Source organism: Urocampus carinirostris, chromosome 12 (assembly GCF_059441175.1).
Source record: "Urocampus carinirostris isolate Australia breed hairy pipefish chromosome 12, RoL_Ucar_1.0, whole genome shotgun sequence".
Classification (NCBI taxonomy): domain Eukaryota; kingdom Metazoa; phylum Chordata; class Actinopteri; order Syngnathiformes; family Syngnathidae; genus Urocampus; species Urocampus carinirostris.
In genome coordinates, this window is record NC_142360.1 from 8,468,419 (window position 1) to 8,489,818 (window position 21,400).

The 21,400-nt window shown below is 42.5% G+C and overlaps 1 protein-coding gene across 4 annotated transcripts in view; it reads left to right on the forward strand.

Moving 5' to 3' along the window:
- oca2 (oculocutaneous albinism II) overlaps positions 1 to 21,400 on the forward strand; it is a 52,811-nt gene that overhangs the window by 24,104 nt on the left and 7,307 nt on the right. For all 4 annotated transcript variants that reach the window (XM_088350096.1, XM_088350098.1, XM_088350099.1 and 1 more), the window contains exons 13-19: positions 2,883 to 3,007; positions 5,872 to 6,010; positions 13,542 to 13,674; positions 14,719 to 14,866; positions 18,548 to 18,605; positions 18,692 to 18,800; positions 21,256 to 21,383. In XM_088350096.1, the coding sequence (XP_088206222.1) occupies positions 2,883 to 3,007; positions 5,872 to 6,010; positions 13,542 to 13,674; positions 14,719 to 14,866; positions 18,548 to 18,605; positions 18,692 to 18,800; positions 21,256 to 21,383 (840 nt within the window). The remainder of the gene's footprint in view (positions 1 to 2,882; positions 3,008 to 5,871; positions 6,011 to 13,541; positions 13,675 to 14,718; positions 14,867 to 18,547; positions 18,606 to 18,691; positions 18,801 to 21,255; positions 21,384 to 21,400) is intronic.

Consider the following 21,400-nt stretch of genomic DNA (forward strand, 5'->3'; position numbering starts at 1 on the left):
GCGTCACTAACGAATCAATTCAAAAAAATGATTGAATGACATTTTACCATGAGTTTATGATAATCCTGCAATTCAATATTATGTAAAAAAACATAGCACTCAGAATGCAATGGGCTTACAGGGCCTGATCCACCTGGAACCCAATTGGAATCTGTAGTGTTGAGCTCCAGAATCTGGTAGAGCTTAGGAACTGCTAACCCTCTAACCCTAACCCATTTTCCGGTACTAGTTTTACCAGATGACAAATTTATAAGTTAGAATATTGCAAACGGTAGTGTCGGGCTCCAAATTTGTTAGGGCTTCAAGTTTATAAGAGCGATTACAATTAATGATGTTACCATTGTCAGACAACAACAGAGCACAATAGAAGTCAAAATAAGGAACAGTCAAGTCAAGTCATGTTTATTTGTATATCCCTGTTTAGTCCTCGTTCATTATTGCAAACTACAGACTATTATGACACCATCCCCAGATCTAAAACCTTCAAGAGGGTAAGGAAAAACTCAAAAACATCAACATGAGGAAATGAAGAAACCTTAATAAGGGTTTTACTTTTCAATCCCCCAGTCTTTCTTTTCATTTCCTTCTTTCCTATTGTCCTTTATGTTTTGTTCTACTCTTCTTCCTTCCCCACCCCCCTGGTGATCCTCTTCTACCCTCCATGCCTTCTCTTCTTTTCTCTTTTCCTTCACTTTTCAACCCTTTCTTCTCTTGTTCCCTTCTTTATTTCTCTTCCATCCAATTTTCTTCATCGTAAACTTTATCTATCTTCCTTTGCTTCATGTCCTTTCCTTCATCACTTCTCATGTTTATATGTAGAGCCCTTAACCAGTCTCAAAGGGCTGCACGGACCACAGATTATTGCAATTTACAGACTATTATTACACCATCCCCTGATCTAAAACCTACAAGAGGGCAATTTTTCATTTGCATTTGTCCAATATTAAAAAAAGAATGGTACATTTGTAAAGCTCTAGTGTGTTTTATATCAAAAAGCTTAGTTTATTAAAAAAAGGCATATCAGTATGTTTTATTTTGATTTGTTAAGCATTTTTGCCAATAGAATCACCAAAAAGCTATTAAATCAACATAACTATGTATTTCCTGTTGCAGCTAGTTCTTCAAGTTTAACGGCTGTTGGCGCGATCACATTGATTACCATCTACTAGCCAATCATAGTAGAATCCCTGATATTTCCTTACAACTTCCAAAAACCAATTGTTACCAACTCACAATCCAATTGACTAAACCAACAGCTTTATCATGTCAAGACCAGAACGGAGATAGGACCCACTTGCGTTGCGTTTCTCACAAGTTTTATTGGAAGAAAGAGAAAGGGTTGCGCCCTTGATTCGGTGATTGCTGGACGCGGGGAACAGGTCGCTCGCATACTCGGATTGTGCTCTGAATGCGGAAGTGGATCTTCTGTGGCGAGCGATAGCGTTGTCGGGGACGGAAAAACGGGTCAGCAGCCGGGTCAGGAGAGCAAAAACGTGGTCGGCGTTGGAAGCGAGTCATAAGCCAGAAAAGACGTAGTCAGGGATAAAAGAGGTTGAAAGCAGGGACGGCAGAGTAGACGTGGTCAGGATCAAAAATGGGTCGAAGCCGGGGGACAGACTGTAGCAAAAAACGGGACAGGTGGGAGTCAGGGTCGAAAAAGGCTTGCCTAGTGTTAACTGGGTTTCGCAGACGGACTGACAAAAGGGGACAGAGGGGACTTTGTACAAGTACTGATCGGGAGCCAATCAGAGTCCGCGGCAGTTGGCGCCAAAGGAGCGGGCACAGCTGAGTAACATCAGTAATTATGACATATCAAACACAGATGTTAATGTACAATGCCTTTAGGATTTGTTTGTAAAAACCTCCAGGTAGATTGCTGAGCCTGGCAACCACCAATGGTCGAAATGTTATTGGTTCAATGCTTAAATATGAACGCAGACATTGGTATGCAGCATGACCAGGTAGAAGCAATAGAAGGAAAATGACACTCATATGTTTCAGATAGGGCAGCACGGTGGATGAGTGGTTAGCGTGTCCGCAGCACAGTTCTGAGTTCATGAGATCGAACCTTCCTGTGTGGAGTTTTCATGTTCTTCCCGTGCTTGTGTGGGTTTACTCCGGGGAATCCGGTTTCCTCCCACATTCTAAAAACATGCATGTCAGGTTTATTGGCCGGTCCAAATTGTCCCTAGGTGTAAATGAGCGAGTGAGTTGTCTGTCTCTGTGTGCCCTGCGACTGGCTGGCGACTGGTTCAGCATATCTCCTGCCCGCTGCCCGGAGATGGCTAGGATTGGCTCCAGCACCCTTCAAGACCCTACTGAGGAGGAGCGGTGCAGATAATGGATGTTTCAGATGTTTCAGGCCAGCAGAGAAGGCCTTTCATGCCTTGATGGCCCACCATTGGTTAGAAGCGGAAAAAGACAGGTGAAAGTTCTTCAAGGGTTGGCGAAACCGAAACTGAAATTTCGAAGCGACAATGAAACCAAGTGTGATAGATCCCTAGCAGCAAGAAGTAGGCAGGAAAAGCCATGCTCAGAGTTATTCATGTTTACGGTTCCATTAACGTTTAATTAAAAGTTAAAGAACTGTTGAACAGAATGAACAGAAACGTTTTTCCAGTTAACAACTATCTATGAATCTTGTTCAATTCCTCCTTGTTTTTTCATGTATTCATCTTTTTATTTAGAAAAATGCGTCCTAGCTGGAAGGGATAAAGATCTTTCTTGGAAATGTAGTAACAACGTAATTTTCCACCCACTTAAAATCTACAGGAGTCTACTTTAGTCTTAAGTGCCTGATGTTATTTTTCGATTTGCGTCATCCCGTTGGACCGCATAACTCGCTGACTCATTCATCTGCGGCTTTGTTTTCTGGTTTGCAGGCTTATCGGCTCTCCAAAGGTCGGGTGTGGCCCATGATCATCATCTTATGCCTCATCGCCGCCATTCTCTCCGCCTTCCTGGACAATGTCACCACCATGATGCTCTTCACTCCCGTCACCATCAGGTGCCTTCAGAATAAAGTTTTGCTATTTGCTGACTTGGTCCAAGCCAATTGCCAGTTTTACACCAGAAAAATGTTAACAGTAATCCCGTGTGGTCTACTTTTCAGTTTTTCTACGCGCATTGTGTTCTGTATTGTGGTTGGCTAAACAGTCGCCCCGCCCCTTTTCTGCCTTTGTCTGCCTGTGTTTCAATAACGTTACTGCCTAAGTTGGACACATACGTGACAAACCTTTTTCCATGACAAGTTTCAGTAAAAACCACCATGTCAACAAAACACTCTGGAGTGAAAATATCCCCAAAATACAGATGAAGATGCTTTCTTTTGCCAACAAACATGGACCTTTCGATATTGTTAAGGCATACCTTTCAACCTCAGCCTATTGCTCCCCTTGTCAATGATCACAATTCCCCTTATTAGGCAATAATAAACCTTACAAAGACAATGCAGCACCTATTTACGCACAGTAAACATACTATGTAGAATACCACAATAATATTGACAATCTACGATGAGGTTGGCGCCTGCTTCCAGTGACCAAGATGATCCAGATTAGAGCCAGAATGGGCAAGACAAGATCAGCCTAACAATAAACAAGTTAAATCAACACAAAATTGTTAGATGGTGTACACAATTTAAAATGAAACGTATAAAACAAACATGAAAAAAATGTATAAAATTATGGGAAAGTTTTTAAATTTAGGGAAGATATTAACATTTTTTCCCCTCTACATCTATATGATGGTGACAAAATATCATAAGGTGTCACAAGCCAGAAACGGAAACAGGACCCAATAGCGTTCGTTAAACAGTGCTTGCTTCCACGATCCGATCGTCGGACACGGGTGGCTGACGGTAGTCGTGGCAGGAAAGCTGGACAGGGGAGCAAGGGCGGTAATCGAGTCCAGAAAAAAGGTCGGCAACAAGTATCAGGCAGGAAACAGGGCAAAACAGGTCGATGGCCGGGACGGAAGAGCAGGGCAGAAACGGTTCAGAAACAGGTCGGCACCGGGTAACAGGCAGGAGAAAAACAGAGCAGGGAAAGTTTTTAAATTTAGGGAAGATATTAACATTTTTTCCCCTCTACATCTATATGATGGTGACAAAATATCATAAGGTGTCACAAGCCAGAAACGGAAACAGGACCCAATAGCGTTCGTTAAACAGTGCTTGCTTCCACGAGGGTACGGCGCTTGACTAGCAAAAGCGTAGGTTCGCGGGACGGACTGACGGCTTCCTCTTGGAAGCCGGGGTTTAAAAAGAGTGAATGAGCCAATCAGCGCTCAGGGCTGTTGGCGCCAACGGGGCATTCGCAGGTGCCCCAAATCAGCAATCATGACATAAGGTTAGTGTCCTGAAATCATTTTCAACATCATAATGCGTTGCAATAAGGCAGCAAGATTATTTTTAAAATGATCATTTGAGAGTACAGATGGGTATTTTTAAAAAGGTTATAAAATACATTACATTTTTTGTTGCATAAATACTTGAGCCTGTAATATACGATATGTTCTTTGGTTTTAATGTATAATAAAGAGAATAAAAATCTATTTTACGGGTTCTGACTATAGCAGAATTTGGAATGCAACCCCCATGAAAAACAAAGGATTTGTGTTCATAACACTGTTGAAAGTGTTCCTTTTTTTCTTTGCACTCAAGTAGTGTTTTTTAACACTCCATAGTGTTAAAAAAGTATAGTGTAAAACACTTTGAATTTATTGAATTATGTATGTCTTATGGGTGTGGACACGTTAAAAAAATGTTGAGTTTTGCCATGTACTTTTCCATGTTGTCCTTGAGCAAGGGAAGAGCTCTTTTTTTCTCGTTTTGAGCTGCAGAAGAGAAATAGACTGTATAATTTGGCCTTGATACATTATCCCCAGTCGACTATTGCTGAAAGCAGGGTCCAAGAGAGAACATTTGTGTTATGCGTGGCAGGCGTTTTCAGTGTTTTTTTCCCCGCCTGAAATGAACAGCGCCCGTGCGTCCGGGATCCATGATACCTGGTCGACAATTGACTCGAGTAGTGGCCAGTGGAGCGCATTATAGATACAGGGTCCGCAGTGGTGGCTTCAAACTGTTGTTAGCCTAGCTGTTAGCAGTAGGCTAGAGGCATAATGTAATGATATTAACAACAAAGACAGAATCAATTCAGAAAAAAAATCTGCGAAGGAGTTAACCAGCAAAGCAACGAGGGACCAGTGTATTAATCGGGGGGACACTGAAGTAATTGTCAAAACAACAAACAACAACGCGCAATATGTGTCAAAATAAGGAACTGGCATCTTGTAAAATATCCAATATAAAAAAACAGAATAAACGGATAATTTCTTTATGTAATATTTTGCGCCTCCTAGTGGTAAACAACTATCATATACATAACGTGTTTTTTTCCGTAGGTCAATATATTTGAATTTTTTTTACATAACATGACGCTCTGAAGTTTGTACTCTTCTCTGTGCTTTTTCGTACTTGTTTTTGATTAGCACCTTAAGAACACCTGAGTAGCCCACGGACATGTTCTGAAAGCAGCTCACTGATTTAGGGTGATTGTGATTTTCTCGTATATTTGATTTTTAGCTGACTTATGTTTTATCTACTTATAATTACAACATGGTAAAATTGTAACTGCATAGTAATGACATAAGCTATTGAAAATTTAGCCCTTTGCTCCACTCAGTAACAAAAAGTCGCTCTCGGCTTCATAAAGGGTTGTAAAACCTGCCCTACACAATAGAGTGACATCTAGTGGTCATATACTACACAGTGTCCCTTTAGCGCACGGTTACAATATTAGCCTTGCAAGGGGCAGCACTATTTTGCATAACAGGGAGTACACTTCCTAATTTGATCCCTTTTCGCCGCAGGTTGTGCGAGGTGCTCAACCTGGACCCCCGGCACGTTTTGATCGCCGAAGTTATATTCACGAACATTGGCGGTGCCGCCACAGCAGTTGGCGACCCCCCCAACGTCATCATCGTGTCCAATCAGGAACTCCGCAGAGAAGTAAGCGCACTGCCAAAATGGCTTCCCGGCAGGAGTGCCGTGTAACCCTGACAAGGGTGGTCACAGTCCAAAAATAGCCTTTGGTGGGAAAAGTCCAAACTTTAAACCCCAAGTGCACAAAGAGTTGCGAGTGCCCAACAACGAGGCACTCTGCGCCAGTGTTGTTTGCGTACTGTTACTAGTTATTCCATTTAAAAAGTAATTCCGTTACCCCCTGAATTATTACTATCTGGTTAAGAAATATCGTATACACTCGCATTGAGGCCGACCACCTAAAACTGTTTATAAAAGCCACAAAATAAAAGAAATAGGAGAAAATGTTTGCACCAACTTGTGGAATCGGTGACACCTTTATACTTATAGTGTAATCTTGAAAGCTCGCAAACGAACACTCTATATCCATTTTGTCTATGGTTTCCAGACCACTGGAAGATTTACATTCTCATTGCAGAGTACGCGCCAAAATCTTTTTCCAGGCATAGTGTTTGGTAAAATCAATACATCAATTGACCCGAATGGCTATTCACCATTAGCGCACCACCCGCTTTGAGACCCGTAATGTTTTTTTGGGTGGCATTGGTGGCATTATTGGCTTATGAGAGGAAAACCCAAAGACTAAGACTGTGTCCAGCTGGGGACTAAAATCCTAAAATGGGGGGACGAACAGCCCAAATATGTAATTGTCTATACATACTGTATATTGTTTGGAAAACATTAACCTCAAGATGCAAATGATCCAAAGAGAAAACAAAAGAAATTGGAGGCTGTAAGTTGAAAAGTATCTGTTCAGTTCATCCTCTTGTTCTTTTTTTTTGTTGTTGAAAAAAACTATGAATCTACCAAAACTACTGAGTCAGCTTTTTGTTTCCATACATAGGGAGAGAGAGAGTAAGAGAAAGAAAAAGAGAGGGAAAGAGAGAGGAAGAGACGAAGAGAGAGACAGAGAAAGAGCGCACCAGAGAGTGAGAAAGAGAAAGAGAGGGAGAGAGAGAAAGAGAGAGAGATCTCATATCCATCTCAATAATCGCCTATTTCCCCACAATTTGTTGCAAGAAAAGGCAGTATTTTATTTCATTATACATACTGTATATCCCCCTGGTGGGTCTTTTCTGACTCTTTCTGGGAGATTGATACAGAGGAGTGGATTCCCAGCCTCCTTGCTCAACCAACTGATGTATCGGGAGTCATTAGGTGACCAAACCCCCCAATAACAACCCCTAATGCCGAGCGCCAAGGAGGGAGGCAATAAGTACCAATGTTGTAAGTCTTAGGTATGACCCGGCCGAGGCTTGAACCAGCAACCTCCCAGTCTTGGGGCGGGCGCCCTACCCCCAAGGCCACCGAGTCGAGAAAATAGCTTATATGCAAGTTTATATGGTAGGGAAAATATGAGGGAGAAATTGAGGAGGAATTATTGTGCTTGAGATGCTGTTACTGCAACTGTATTGAGTTGGACGTTATAGGTCCATAAAACATGCCAACTCCATTTTAGCGACGTGGTTAGTGGTGTGACTCTGGCAGTCCACAGATCTCTTAACCGCCTGTGTCGTCGGAGCACCGATGAGGGTACAACTCTGGACAGCTTTCGCCACTGTTGACGGCCTTTTTTGGGGTCCTGGCAGCATGAGTTTATTCATCCGTCCTGAGTTAAGGGTGGACAGGTACCAATTATACATTGAGATTCGTGAACTTTTTTCAATAAGTAGCGCATTAACGCACCATGTTGTAAGGACATTTCTTTTAAATAAATAACGCTTAACAGTACTTGTTACTGAGATTATTAATTGCGTTACTTTGTAACACGTTACTCCCAACACTGCTCCTCGCAATCTCTGGACGCGGCCCGAAAATAGACGCAGGAAGTGTAAGCAAACAAACAGGCGAGCAAACACACAAGCAGGGCTTATCAGGGAGCGGCCACGACCCGCCCGGTAGCCCCCACCCCTTGATTGTCAACCCTAAACTCTCCACTATTGTTCCATGAGCGTTGCCAAGACAAACTTGACATCAGAAGCCCCATTTGTAGAGATCAACAGAGCGGACGCAGAGTCCACCAAAGGTCAGAATGTCAAACGTGGGTGGGTTGATAGAGGGAAGGGATCTCGGGGGACGGGAGGTTATGTCAGACCTGGTGATGCTCCTCTGCATAGATAACAAAGTTGCTGGTTCACGCCTTTACAAGTATGGAGGACTGATCCTGCCATATGTGGAAATAAATGTCTAAATACCTACAAATATATACCTAGAAATAAATGAACACGCAAATAAATCATCTAATTGTCATGATTACCGATGTGATGCGCCTGTGCCCGCTCCTTCGGCGCCTACTGCCTCGGACTCTGATTGGCTCCCTGTCACTATTTAAACCCACGTCTATCCATCTGCGAACCTCATTGTACTCCAGGCAAGCTTTTTCGACCCTGACTCCCACCTGTTTTTGCTCTTGTCTGTTCTCCTGGCTTCGAACGGTTTTTGATCCTGACCACGTCTACTCTCCTCTCCTGGCTTTCGACCCGTTTTTCCCGTTCCCGACACTGCCATCACTCACCACGGAAGTCCCAATTCCGTGTTCAGGGCAACGTGCTTCCTGCTTCCAGCGATCACCGGATCGTGGGTGCAACCCTTTCCTTTCTTCCAAAAGAACTGAGAGAAACGGAACGCAATTGGGTCCTGTCTCCGTTCTGGTCCTGACACTAATACCTAAATATATGGCACAAATGCAATTTATTCATTTATTTATGCATTCTGCCTTTTAATTCTTCTGTCTTATTTAATTCAGTTTTTATTTTGTCATGTATTGTGTCGTGAATTTTGTCACAACAAAATGTTATTCAAAGGAGGAGGCGGGTTAAACTGTGCTTTTCACCTATTGGTTGAACAGTGATGCCCTCGGTGGCTGCCAGTCAAGACATTGCAGTTGATTGGTGCACTTGTTGATCAACCAATAGGTGAAAAGCTCAGCCAGTTTGACCCGCCTCCTCATTTGAATAACATTGTGAGCAAATACATAACAGCGTAATAGACAAAATACGCCACAACTAAATGACAAACTACATTACAAACTACAGAACAAATTACACAACAAAATAAAGGACAATATACATACCCCAAAAAAACAACAAAATAAGATCAAATATACCACAAAATAAATATAGAAAGAATAAGCGACCTAAGAATTACAGAAATAATAAATGAGAAAATTCAGGTGAAGTCAAGCCATGTTTATTTGTATAGCCTTACTCACAAGAACTCTCAAATTGCTATACAAACTACGACTTGAACCATCCCCTGATCTAAAACCTACATGAAGGCAAGGAAAAACTCAAAAACCTTAGCATGAGGATATTAAGAGAAGGAGCCGCACAATAGGTAATCCCTCTTTCAGGATATCAATGTTGTGAAACATTGGATGCACAACAGAATACACGACAAAATAAATACCCTAATAAATAATGAAATGAATAAATGACAAAATACAGGACAAGATAAAATGACAACCGAAATAGATACATGCCAATATACAAAAAAAAAAAAAAGATGAAATAAATACCAAGATGAATAAATTGCTGAAATAAATAAATGAAAAAATGCGTGACAAAATAAATACCGGAATACAAAATACACGGCAAAATAAATGACTAAACAAATATCAATTATGGGGCAATTTCCAGCAACCAAATTCCTCCTGAAAGCCCCAGATGTACAAAATACAGGAGAAAATAAATACCAAAATAAATAAATATGTCGTGAACCAGAACCGGATCAGGACTCAAACCCGTGACGTTCTCACACAAGCCTTTATTTTACAGGAAACGGGGAGTCGTGCACGTAAGGCAGCGTTCTGGTGTGGAAAGACAAGAAGCCAGAGACCGACGAGATCGATTCCAATTGATATTGGACAGATGGGGTCGATACCGGACAGGACAGGACAGACAGGATAGAAGATAATGAATCAGGAGATTGAAAATAAACAGGACAAACTAGACAGGAACGAAAACTGGAGAAAATAATAAACAGGACAAAAAAAGACAGAAACTAAACCGAAAACAGATATTAAACAGGACAAAATAAATGGAAACAATACCGTACAGAAAATACCAACAGGGACAGGAGCGAGTCGAAACCCACGTCTTGCGGGGCAGAAGTGCGATAACAGGCTGACAAAGGAAGCGTGAGAGCGCTGAGCTTAAATAGACGGAAAGCCAATCTGTTAACGAGCCGCAGCTGGCACCACACGGGCGGGACCAATTGGGCGTCATGGCAACAGTGACAAAATACCAATATATGACAAAATATAAACCGAAATTGAAAATTACTGAAATAAATAAAGGACAAAATACAAGACAAAATGCACGACAAAATATATGACGAAGTAAATACCGAAATAAATGGCACTTTATTTATTTATACATTTATTTCACATGGTGGGATTGATCCTCTATACTTGAGAAGGTAAAGGACAATTGTAAAATCTCCACAAAGTGGTGGCTCATAAATGCGCCGCACCTCATTTGAATTTAGCACAGGATGTCTTGTTCCTCCCTGAAAACTCTGACAATGTATCAAAAAAGGAAGGATGCTTTTAAGTAAAGAAAAAAATAATCATGCCCTGTTCATTGCTTTGTCTGTCCATCATACGAGACTCAGATTCAAAGTCGAACGTTTCGTTCCATCTGGGGCTTTCAGGAGGAATTTGGTTGCTGGAAATTGCCCCATAATTGACGATTGCGAATAAAATAACGCTTTCACGTTCACATTTTGTTCCATGTTCCATCTGTGTTGTGTGCTATGTGCTTTAACACTTGCTGCAGAAAAACTGGAAATACAAAAGGTTTATAAACAAATACAAATTTCAATAGAGTGGTCGGCCAATATGGATATTTTGAGAGGTCAATCGGGTAAATAATAAAAGAACATTTGCAAGTGTCGTGATTACCGATGTCAATCACCTGTGCCCGCTCATTTGGCGCCAATTGCTGCGGGTTCTGATTGGCTCCCTGTCCCTATTCAAACCCAGTCCTGTCAATCACCGGTTGTCAGTCCGTCTGCGAACCTCTGTTTAAACAAGGCAAGCCTTTTTTTCAACCCTGACTCCCGTCTGTCCCGTTTTTGCTCCCGTTTGTCCGACCTGTTTTAATCTCGACCAAGTCTGCTCTCTTGTCCTGGCTTACGACTCGTTTCCGACCCCGACCACGCTTTTGCTCTCCCTGTCCCGGCTACCGACCTGTTTTTCCGTCCCTGACACCGCTATCGCTCGCTACGGAAGATCCGCTTCTGTATTCGGATCACAATCCGAGTGCGAAAACGACTTGCTTCCCGTGTCCAGTGAGCATCGGATCGCTGGCGGTGCCCTTCCTCTTTCTTTCAATAAAATTGTGGGAAAACGTTACGCAATTGGGTCTACCCTGTGTGCTGGTCGTGACAGCAAGAGGAAATCTATATTTTTACACTAAACAGTAGTCTGCAACCACAGTGCTGTGGCCAGGTATCGGGCCACACAGAAAGAAAAGTAAAAGTCTTATTTTTGCTAACCAAGTATTTATTTGTAAGTACGAGCATTTTTTATACTAAAGCTTTACAGTATATCACCATATATGAGTAATGATTGTACAGTTGACCAATACTGCTGACCTCAATTGCTCAGCATTGGATGCAACAGGAATGAAACCCAGGTCACGGCGGTGAGACTATCGAATACTAACCATTAGGCCACTAGGATTGTAGACGACCAAGAAAAAGGCATTGGTTTTATCTCATCCTCACACTATTTTTACTCCTTTTGTCACATTGTACAACATTGTAACGAGCATTATGGGAAAGAGTTAAGCCAAAAAGACTTTGTACAACGTAGTACCGTTAGCACCAATAATGTGATGATAATATACAATATAACGCATTTTCCAATGTCATCTAGAGCCCTGGTAGTCAAGTAATTACAAGGTTGAGTCGGGATCATTATTATTGTATTTTATTATAGTAACAAAAGCACCTACTGAAGTTACCATCTCAATATCCCTACTCAACTTATCCACTTCACCTACAACTTCCTCACTGACAGACTGCAGGCAGTAAGGGTGGGCTCAGCCATACCCCTGGTACTTACGATCAACATCAGGGTTCCACATGGATGAGTGCTGTGCCATTTCCTGTACACTAGTTAAATGACTGTGGCAGTATTTCGCCCACAACAACATATTTAAAACACTCAGACGATACAGCCACCTTTGCACCCCTCTTTGACAGTCAATCCAGCTCACCTCGAAATCCTATGCCAGTAGAATAATAGATAGATGCTTTAAACTCATGTCCTCCCAACACCCCATCTTCATAAACACACAAACATTTTGAAACATTGGACACCTTTAAATAACACTGGAAGACAAATTCTTATTTGATTAACTACCACAGACTGTCAGTCAGAAGTAAACTCAACAAACTATATGTTGCACCTCACCTCGTCTTACTACTGTACCAAAGCATTGGTCAACCCAATATCCTTTACTGCTTCACCAGTTTTGCCGTCGGGCACAAACCGGCCCAAACTCACACGTATCACTTACACAGCAGCTAAAATCTGTCAAGACTAGAACGGAGACAGGACCCACTTGCGTTATGTTTCTCTCAGTTTTATTGGAAGAAAGGAAAGCGTTGCCCCCATGATCCGGTGATCGCTGGGCGCGGGAAGCAGGTCACTCCGAACGCGGAATTGGGACTTCTGTGGTAAGCGATGGCTGTGTCGTCAAGGGAAAAACGGGTCATTAGCCGGGACAGGAGAGCAAAAACGTGGTCGGGGTCGTAAGCGAGTCGTAAGTCAGGAAAGGAGAGTAGACGTGGTCAGGATCAAAAATGGGGCGAAGCCGGGGAACAGACAGGAGCAAAAAACATGTTGGAGTCAGGGTAAAAAAAAAGGCTTGCCTAGTGTAAACTGAGGTTCGCAGACGGACTGACAACAGGGTTGAGGACTTCCTGCATCAGAAGACAGGAGTGGGATTAAGTAGGGACAGAGAGCCAATCAGAGTCCGAGGTAGTTGGGGCCAAAGGAATGGGCACAGGTGAAGCATATCCGTAATGACACAAATCGTCAGCCTACCCATCCCCAACCTCTTAGACTTAAATAACATGTCCATCATCCGACTGGCAAACACAATAGTCCAGGATATCACTCACCCACTACACACATACTTCATTACACTACCGTCAAGGCGCACATACAGGACAACAAGATTCAGGAGGGCCCCCCTCGGGAAAATCCTGATCCCCATCTCCAGTTACCCTTCTAAACAACAGGCACTGGTGTAACGCCGGTTGTTTTCCCCAGGCACAGTCAGTGGAAGTGAATATCCCTAAGGGAACCAATGAAAGAAATCTGAATAAATCTAATAAGGATGCAAAATATATCCTATTCTTCGTTTAGTGAGGTGGGCGGAGTGTTCAGAAGTGCTAATATTAAGTTAAGAAATTGTTTGGCCCTTATAAAGCCCCTTAGCGTCTTTTCCAGTTGATGTCAACCTGATCGCATTTTACTCCACAGGGCATCGACTTTGCAAATTTCACGGGTTACATGTTCCTGGGAATTTGCCTGGTCCTGTTCACCTCCTTCCCTATATTGCGCATGCTCTACTGGAACAAAAAGCTCTACAACAAAGAGTCCATCGAAATTGTGGGTGAGTTCCGATGCAAAACACAGGTAAACTCTATTCCGATTGGGTTTCTCTGTAACAGGTTTATGGATCACGGTCCAGCTAGTTAGCTATTCCTTTTTGCCCGTTGAACTCATTTGTTTCCATTAAAGGGACACTGTGTAATATTTGACCACTAGATGTCGCTGTATTGTCTCATGCAACTAAAAACAAGTGCTACCAAGCATGAGGAAGAATACAAATTACTGAGACTTAAAGGGACCGAACTACACCGTGAAGTTTTCTGACCACTAGGAAGCGCTAAATAATACACAATGTCCCTTTACATAGTATGAAGGGTAATACCACTGTTGGGAAGTATATGGCAGCAGCATGCTTTGTTTGCAAGCTACTTAGTACATTTTAACTGTAAGAGGTGACGCTGAGATAATGTAGTTAATTGTTAATTGCTACTCTTAAAAGTGGGGTGCCTCATTTGAGATGTCTTGAAAAAGTTGACAGTAGAATATTTTCTCTAACAAGTACGCGTTAACAATGTCCAACTGAGATCAAAGAGCCTTTATATTTTTTTCCCCACTGCGCCTTTCTGCTTTTGTCTTACTCTTATCAGACCTGTTCGGGGCGGAGCACATTAAGGTTCGAAGAAAGGGGCTGGGCGGTATTGGAGAGTGACATCAGGCTCTTCTTTATTGTCAGTGTAGAATGAAAATGGTGAAAGTAAGAAAAGGCCTGCTTCTAGTAGAATCCAAACCTCAAAAAAGAGATATTAAAATCGTAAACAGGGGGACTAAGGCTGACTTTTAACCAGCAAATGGTGACAGAGAGTAACAAAGTTCTCAAATCCCGCACCCCACCTTTAAGGATGTTTGTATTTTTTCAAAAGTGCATTTCAAGATTTTGAACCGCTTTAAAAATATCTTCAACCGACACCCGGTTGTGGTGGCCTCTCGGCATGAGTCCCTCAGTGAGGCTCAGTGCTTATTGACCGGAAAAATTGTCTTCAAAGACACCATGGCCAGTCCTGATGGGAATGTTTTTTCATCTATTTAAAAAAAAAATGTGCTGCAGAGCTGAAACATGAGATCCTTGTGTGGAGACAAACGGCGCAGCGTATTAACCCGGCTAGCCGCGAAGAAACGGCTGTCAAATGTCTCCTGATGCAGAAAGTCCTCAACCTGGAAAGTTTGCTGAGGAAGATGATGAAAACATTCCAGAGGTAAAAATTCCAAACTAACCAATGATGCTGTTTACATAGAGAATTAGGTGAACCATTTTTCAAATTTCAAAGTCTCACTGGTTCACTGATGTGCGTCGAGGATAGTGTTCTGCATTCTGATTGGCTAAACAGTTTCTCAGCTTATTATCATTTGATACTAAAACTAGTTTATTGAAAAGAAAACGTTTATACATTACTTTTTTGTTAAACAAATGCTTAAGTCTGCATTCAATATATAATAGATTGTATAATAATTGTATGATGATAAAAGTTTTTACTTCATGGATTAGGTCTGTCTAGTTTTTTTAGTCACGTATTTTAAACCCCGCTAGTGTTACGGTTGCCCATGGCCCCCAATTGGCCCCGTCCATTTGGCGCCAGCTGCAGCTGGTTGACTGATTGGCTTCCCTCCTATTTAAGCTCAGTGCTCACACTCACCCTTTTTCCGTCCCTTAACGAATCTCTGCACCCGCAAGACATGGGTTTTGACACTGTCCGGTTTCCTGCTTGTGTTTCCTGTCCGGCATCATTCCTGTCTATTTTGTCCTGTTTAAAATCGATTTTCAGTTTAATTCCTGGCTATTTTGTTCTGTTTGATATCGGTCTCCAGTGTCTGGTAGCGTTCCCGTCTAATGTGTCCTGCTTGTTATCGGACTCCAGTCTCCAGTGCCTAATATCAATCCTGTCTGTCCCGTCCTGTCCGATATCTGCTCGTGCAATTGGTATTGATCCTGTCGGTCTCTGGCTTCCTGTCATCCCATGCCAGACTGCTGCCTTACTTCTTCCGCCCAACGATCGCCGAACCACCGATGTTTGGGTTAACATGCAAGCCTGCCCCATTTCCCGTAAAAATAAAGCTTGTATGAGAAATGTCACGCATCTGGGTCCTCCTCCTGTTCCGGTTCTTGACAGTTAGGATAAACTCCTTAAAGGGACAGTGTGTATTATTTGAACCCTAGATGTTGCTGTGTTGTGTAATGCAAACGAAAACGTTTGCTAAAAGCACAGACAGTAATAAAAACTACAGAGACTTAAAGATGGCCAACAACTACCGTATAAACTCGCATAACAGCCAAATTTAGAACTATAAAATACAACACTGAAATCAGGGGCTTGGTTCCTATGTGCATAAAACAAAATGAACATAAAGGGTGCGTTAGACAAACATTGCCACCCAATGGCCCTCTGCCCAGTCATGTCCTTATGCTCCCAACTCGCCTATTCTTTTGTCACTGTACAGTCAGCACCATCTTGATTGTGTTCAAGAGGGACCACATCCCATTTTCTTGCGATTTAGTGTATTTTATTTCTTTTTTACTCATAATAACGGATCCCAACAAAATTATCTATAGGGAAAAAGAAAAGTGGAAAACAATGCAAGACAACTACAGATTTGAAGATAATAATACAATAATACAAAAACGGTGTATGGGCCATTGAACCGCTGAGTTTGGTATGGTAAATTTTTTAATAGTTGTTTTATTTATATTACCAGTATATTAATCTTTACTATCGTTGTTTAAGTACACGTTTCTTTACTATTTTGTGTATGTATTTCTTATGTGGCTATTTTAAAGCAGTTTTAGGGGGTCGACTTATATGCGATGTAGGCTTGTATGCCAGTACATACGGTATGTCAACGTCCTCTAGGTGAGGTCTTGTTCTGTAAAATGAACATTAAATTTCTCTACCTACCAGGATTTAAAAAAAATGCAAGTATCTATGATAGTTTATGTATTTTTACTTATTCTTTCAATCAACCCTGATTTCTGTGAGGGTCCAGACGGTCTACCACAGCTAGAGGGCGCTTTAGTGCTAATTGAACGTGCCGGGTTCTCATTAACTCGAGTAGTTAAAAGCAGGGGGCACGGACTTTTCCATGTCAGATCGTCTGATTTGATCAGTAGAGATTGTCGTTCGTCCATCAGCAACCAACCAAGTCGAATTCGTAAGACTTTACGTTTCTGTTTTTGATCCTTCCTCCATTGGAGCGCTTTGTGTTTAATTGGCCATCCCCAATTGAAAACTCCTGTTGTGTCCGCACCTGTATCCTGCCTCGCATTACAACAATTTCTTTTGTAAATTCAGTTCTTTTTTAAGCACTAAGAGGCACTAAGTTATACACACTGTCTCTCTAAAGGCATGGTCACACAGCCTTTCACGGGCGTATCGCAGCTGAATCACGGCCAAAAGTTTCTGCCCGTGAAGCAGACGCAGTGGAAAATGTGCAAAATTGGCTAAACCCGCTGTTTACCGTGGTATGCCCGCGAAACAGACGCCGGCGACTGTTCCGCGTCCTTATCGCGGGTAACCGCGGCTGCATCGCGTTTGACCGTGCTTACACGCGGTACACACGCTAATGCACGTGATAACACCACGATACAGGCGCAGAACAAACGTGCTATGACTGTGCTTCACCCGCGATTACCCGCTAAAATTTCGCATCCTACCCGCGTGTAACCACGTCTTGGCCGCGGCCGTAGCACGTCCTAGCACGTTCGTACCGCGTCTTTACCTTGTGTGTATCACGTGTGCAGCCCGCGGTTACCCGTGGTCTAAAGTTTTGAGCAGCGCAAAACTTTTTCGCGGCCAACCGCGTGTGAATTTCTTACCGCATGTAAAGCACTGCTGTAGCTCGTCTGTATCGCGATCTCAAAGCGTCCAACAGCGTCTGCTTCATGGGCAGAATTTCTGGCCGTGATTCAGCCTCGATACGCCGTGAAAGGCTGTGTGACCGGGCCTCAAGAATCTGTTATAAAGCGGCCTCTTGGTATTCTGAAAAATGGATGGTCCAACAAAACAAATAAAATGGCTGACTGCTCAGCATGATAATGTTGAGGATAACTGATGCTAGTTCAACAGTCATCATTTTGAAATTCTTATTGTTATTTATGTCATGATTACCGATATGAATCACCTGCGCCCGCTCCTTTGGCGCCAACTGCCTCGGACTCTGATTGGCTCCCTGTCCCTATTTAAATCCGCTCCTATCTGTCCCCTTTTGTCAGTCCGTCTGCGAATTTGTTTTTACACGGCAAGCCCCTTTTCGACCCTGACTCACGCCTGTCCCGTTTTTTTTTTGCTCCTGTTTGTCTCCCGCTACTACCTGTTTTGATCTCGACCACGTCTGCTCATCTTTCCCGAATTACGATCCACTCTCGATCCCGACCATGTCTTGCTCTCCCAGTCCTGGCTACCGACCAGTTTTCCACCCCTGACACCGCCATCGCTCGCTACGGAAGATCCACTTCTGTGTTTGTATCATAAGCCGAGTACAAGAGCGAAAACCGGATCGTGGGCGCACCCCTTGCTCGTTCCTTCAATAAAACTTGTGGTAAACGTTACGCGAGTGGGTCCTGTTTCCGTTCTGGTACTGACAATTTATTGTCAGCCAATACATAGAAAAAGGAGTGAAGGAGAAAATAGAAGAAAGAGTGATACTTGCCACTGCCCGGTTGTTTTTTTAAGTTCCCTTTCGTTAGCCACAATGGTTGCTTCAAACTAAACAAACAAAATGGCTGACTTGTTGTTAGATATTTATTGGAAAAACTATAAAAAAAAAATACGACTACATCCTCCACATGTCATGAAGAAAACTATCTGCATCGACTTATAATACCATCAAAATCCGACAAATAATATGAGTTTGAATTTAATCCTCACACCAAATGTGTTTGACAGAGAAATTTCGCAAGAGGACAAGAACTGGGAGCAGAATATTCAAGAGCTTCAAAAGAAGGTTCACTTACTTCCTTTTTTTTTCCTTTTCATAATCTGTGTAATCAATTACAATTCCAGTCATTCTTTCCTTTTTGTACCTCACAGCACCGAATTACCGACACGGTGCTGTTGGTGAAGTGCGTTTCGGTGTTGTCCGTGGTGATCATCATGTTCTTTGTCAACTCCTTTGTCCCCAGCATACACCTGGATCTTGGTAAGGAGGCCATTAGAGACACTAACTTACATCATTGAAGGGACAGTGTGTATTATTTGACCACTAGATGTCATTGTATTGTCTTGTGCAACTGAAAACGAGTGCTAAAAACCACAAGGATGCAAGGAGTTTGCTTTAATTTCTATACAGCTTTTAGAAAGAATTTACACAAACTAAGTGCAGGGGAGGAGACTGTTTGGGTGCAGGTTTGTTTTGTCTCTCTTTATCTCCCTGTCTTGTTTTTTTTCGCTCTCGCTCTGTCTCGTTCCTTCTCGCCCTCTCTGTCCTATTCCCTCTTTCTCTTGTTCTCTCTCATGTCCTGTCGCTCTCTCTCTTGTTATTTCTCACACTCTCTCTTGTGCTTTCTCTCTCTCACGCTCTCTCATTCACTCTTTTTCTTCCACTTGAATCTACTAATCGGGCCCCCGCGAGAGACTTTGTTTTATCATGAGGCCCCCGAGCTCAAATGAGTTTGAAACCCCTGTAATACAAAGTATGCACAGTATGTCCATGAACGTAAAGAGTCAAACGCAGCGTGCGCTAGTACTATTGACAGCAGGTGACTGTCCGGGTCCACGCCGGGTTAATTGCAGGTTGCCCGGCCGTGACATTTAGTTAAGCGAGCACGACCCTTGCAGCAGCGTCGTGGGTGCAAATACGACATTGGTTTCAATTACACCTCCTTCCCAAAGCTCGGCCTCATTAAAAGCTCATTAAGGCAACACGGCTCCGGATATCATTCCGCCCCATTGGCGGCTGCGCATGCTTTCCTCGTGATCACTCAGCGGCAATTGCGTGCCAACACATAGTGTGTAAAGTCTTGTGTTTGCAGAAACATTTATTCGATGAATAAATGAGTGAGTGAATTACAAAGTGAGTACCTGATTTATTTTATAGGGTAGTAAGTGGATGAGTTAGTAGGTTAGTTGGCGATGATTCTCTACTTAGTAGCCTGGTTAGATCATTGGTGAGTTGTGTTTTGCCCCATTTAGGGACAATGTGGATGAGTTAATTGAGTGCGTTGGTTCATGAATGAGTGAGTTGCTTTCTTTTTTTGGTGAGATATTTATACTTTTTTCTTATTTTAGTGAGTGAGTGAGTGAGTATTTAGCAAAATACCATGCTAATTGGTAGGTAGGTACGCGGGTAAAATAGCAGTAATAATTTGTTGATAGGTCATAACTTACGAATAAGAAAATAAAAAATTAGCTTACTGTAGTCACTCACTTACTAGTAAGTAAGGTGACTTGGTAATTTGAAGTGAATGAGTGTCAGTCATTAAGTCAGCCAGTCAGTCAGTAAGTTAGGTGGGTAGTTAGGGAGGTTGGCAGCTAGGTAAGCTTGGTGATACATTTTTGTGATTGAGTTTACAAAGTTTGTTTTTTGAGGGGAAGGTGTGTCAATCAATATCTGGCTGATTGACAGAGTTCCTAAAGTAGTTATTCGGGCTAGTTGCGACACTTCTAGTCTTGAGGTGACCCTCCTGAAAAAGAGGATCCCGCTGGCTGGAAGAAACATGGCTGACGAGGGTTAAAGCAGATTTGGAGCCGGCCTCCGGACCCCAAGTCTATGGTATCCGACCCTGGAATCGCGAAAGGCTTGAGCTCGCCGAGGTCCCAGCTGCCGAACGTCAAAGCTAGGTAGCCCGTGTTTGGGACATGGTGAACACGTTGGAGCTGGCTCAACCCACCCTGGGTTAATGCCGAAACAAGAACCATTAATGAGTGTTAGTCAGTCAGCCGGTCTGGTAGTATGGTAGATAGGTGAGTTTGGTGATAAGATATTGATGATTAGTTTTTCAAATTGTTTGTAGGTCAGATAAAACAAATGCCATTTAAGTTGATAGGTAAGAAGGTAGGTAGGTTGGTAGGTAGATAGGTCGGGAAGTACGTCGGTAGTGAGTGACAGTTGTCAGTAGACAGCCGTGATGTATTTGGTGACTCGGTGATCTGGTTAGTTCTAATAAATTAGTGTAATGAATGAGTAAGGTTGTAGATATTTACTCATCTACTAAGTGAGTTGTGCGATGGAATTCTTCTGATTGACTGACTCTATTAATAGCCAGGTTATATCATTTTTTCCATTTAGTATCTCAGTAAGAAGGGTTGAGTACAATAATTATTATTCTAGGATAGTTGATTCATTAAAAGAGAACCGAAGAACCTTTTTACTATCTGTTCCTTAGTTTATTTTGACTATCACAAATAAAGATGACGATTCCTCTGCAGAATAATTGTCCATTTCAGTGGGTCGAATTCACTTGAGAAGCAACAGAAGTCAAGAATACTTCAAATGGAATTAGGAAGATTGAATGTAGTAGGCTTATTTTCTTTGATGGCGTCCTTCAGCTTCCATTCATCTTTACTCTCTTTCTTGGAAGTGAAGCAATAGTTGATGTCTGTATATTTTTCCCGGTTTTTGTTGAAGATCTTACAGAGACCTCCTTTTTTTGCAGGCTGGATCGCTATCCTTGGTGCGCTTTGGCTTCTGGTTCTGGCCGACATTCAGGACTTTGAGATGATCTTGCATCGCGTGGAGTGGGCCACTCTACTCTTCTTTGCTGCCCTTTTTGTCTTGATGGAGGTGCTCTTTTCCCCCAA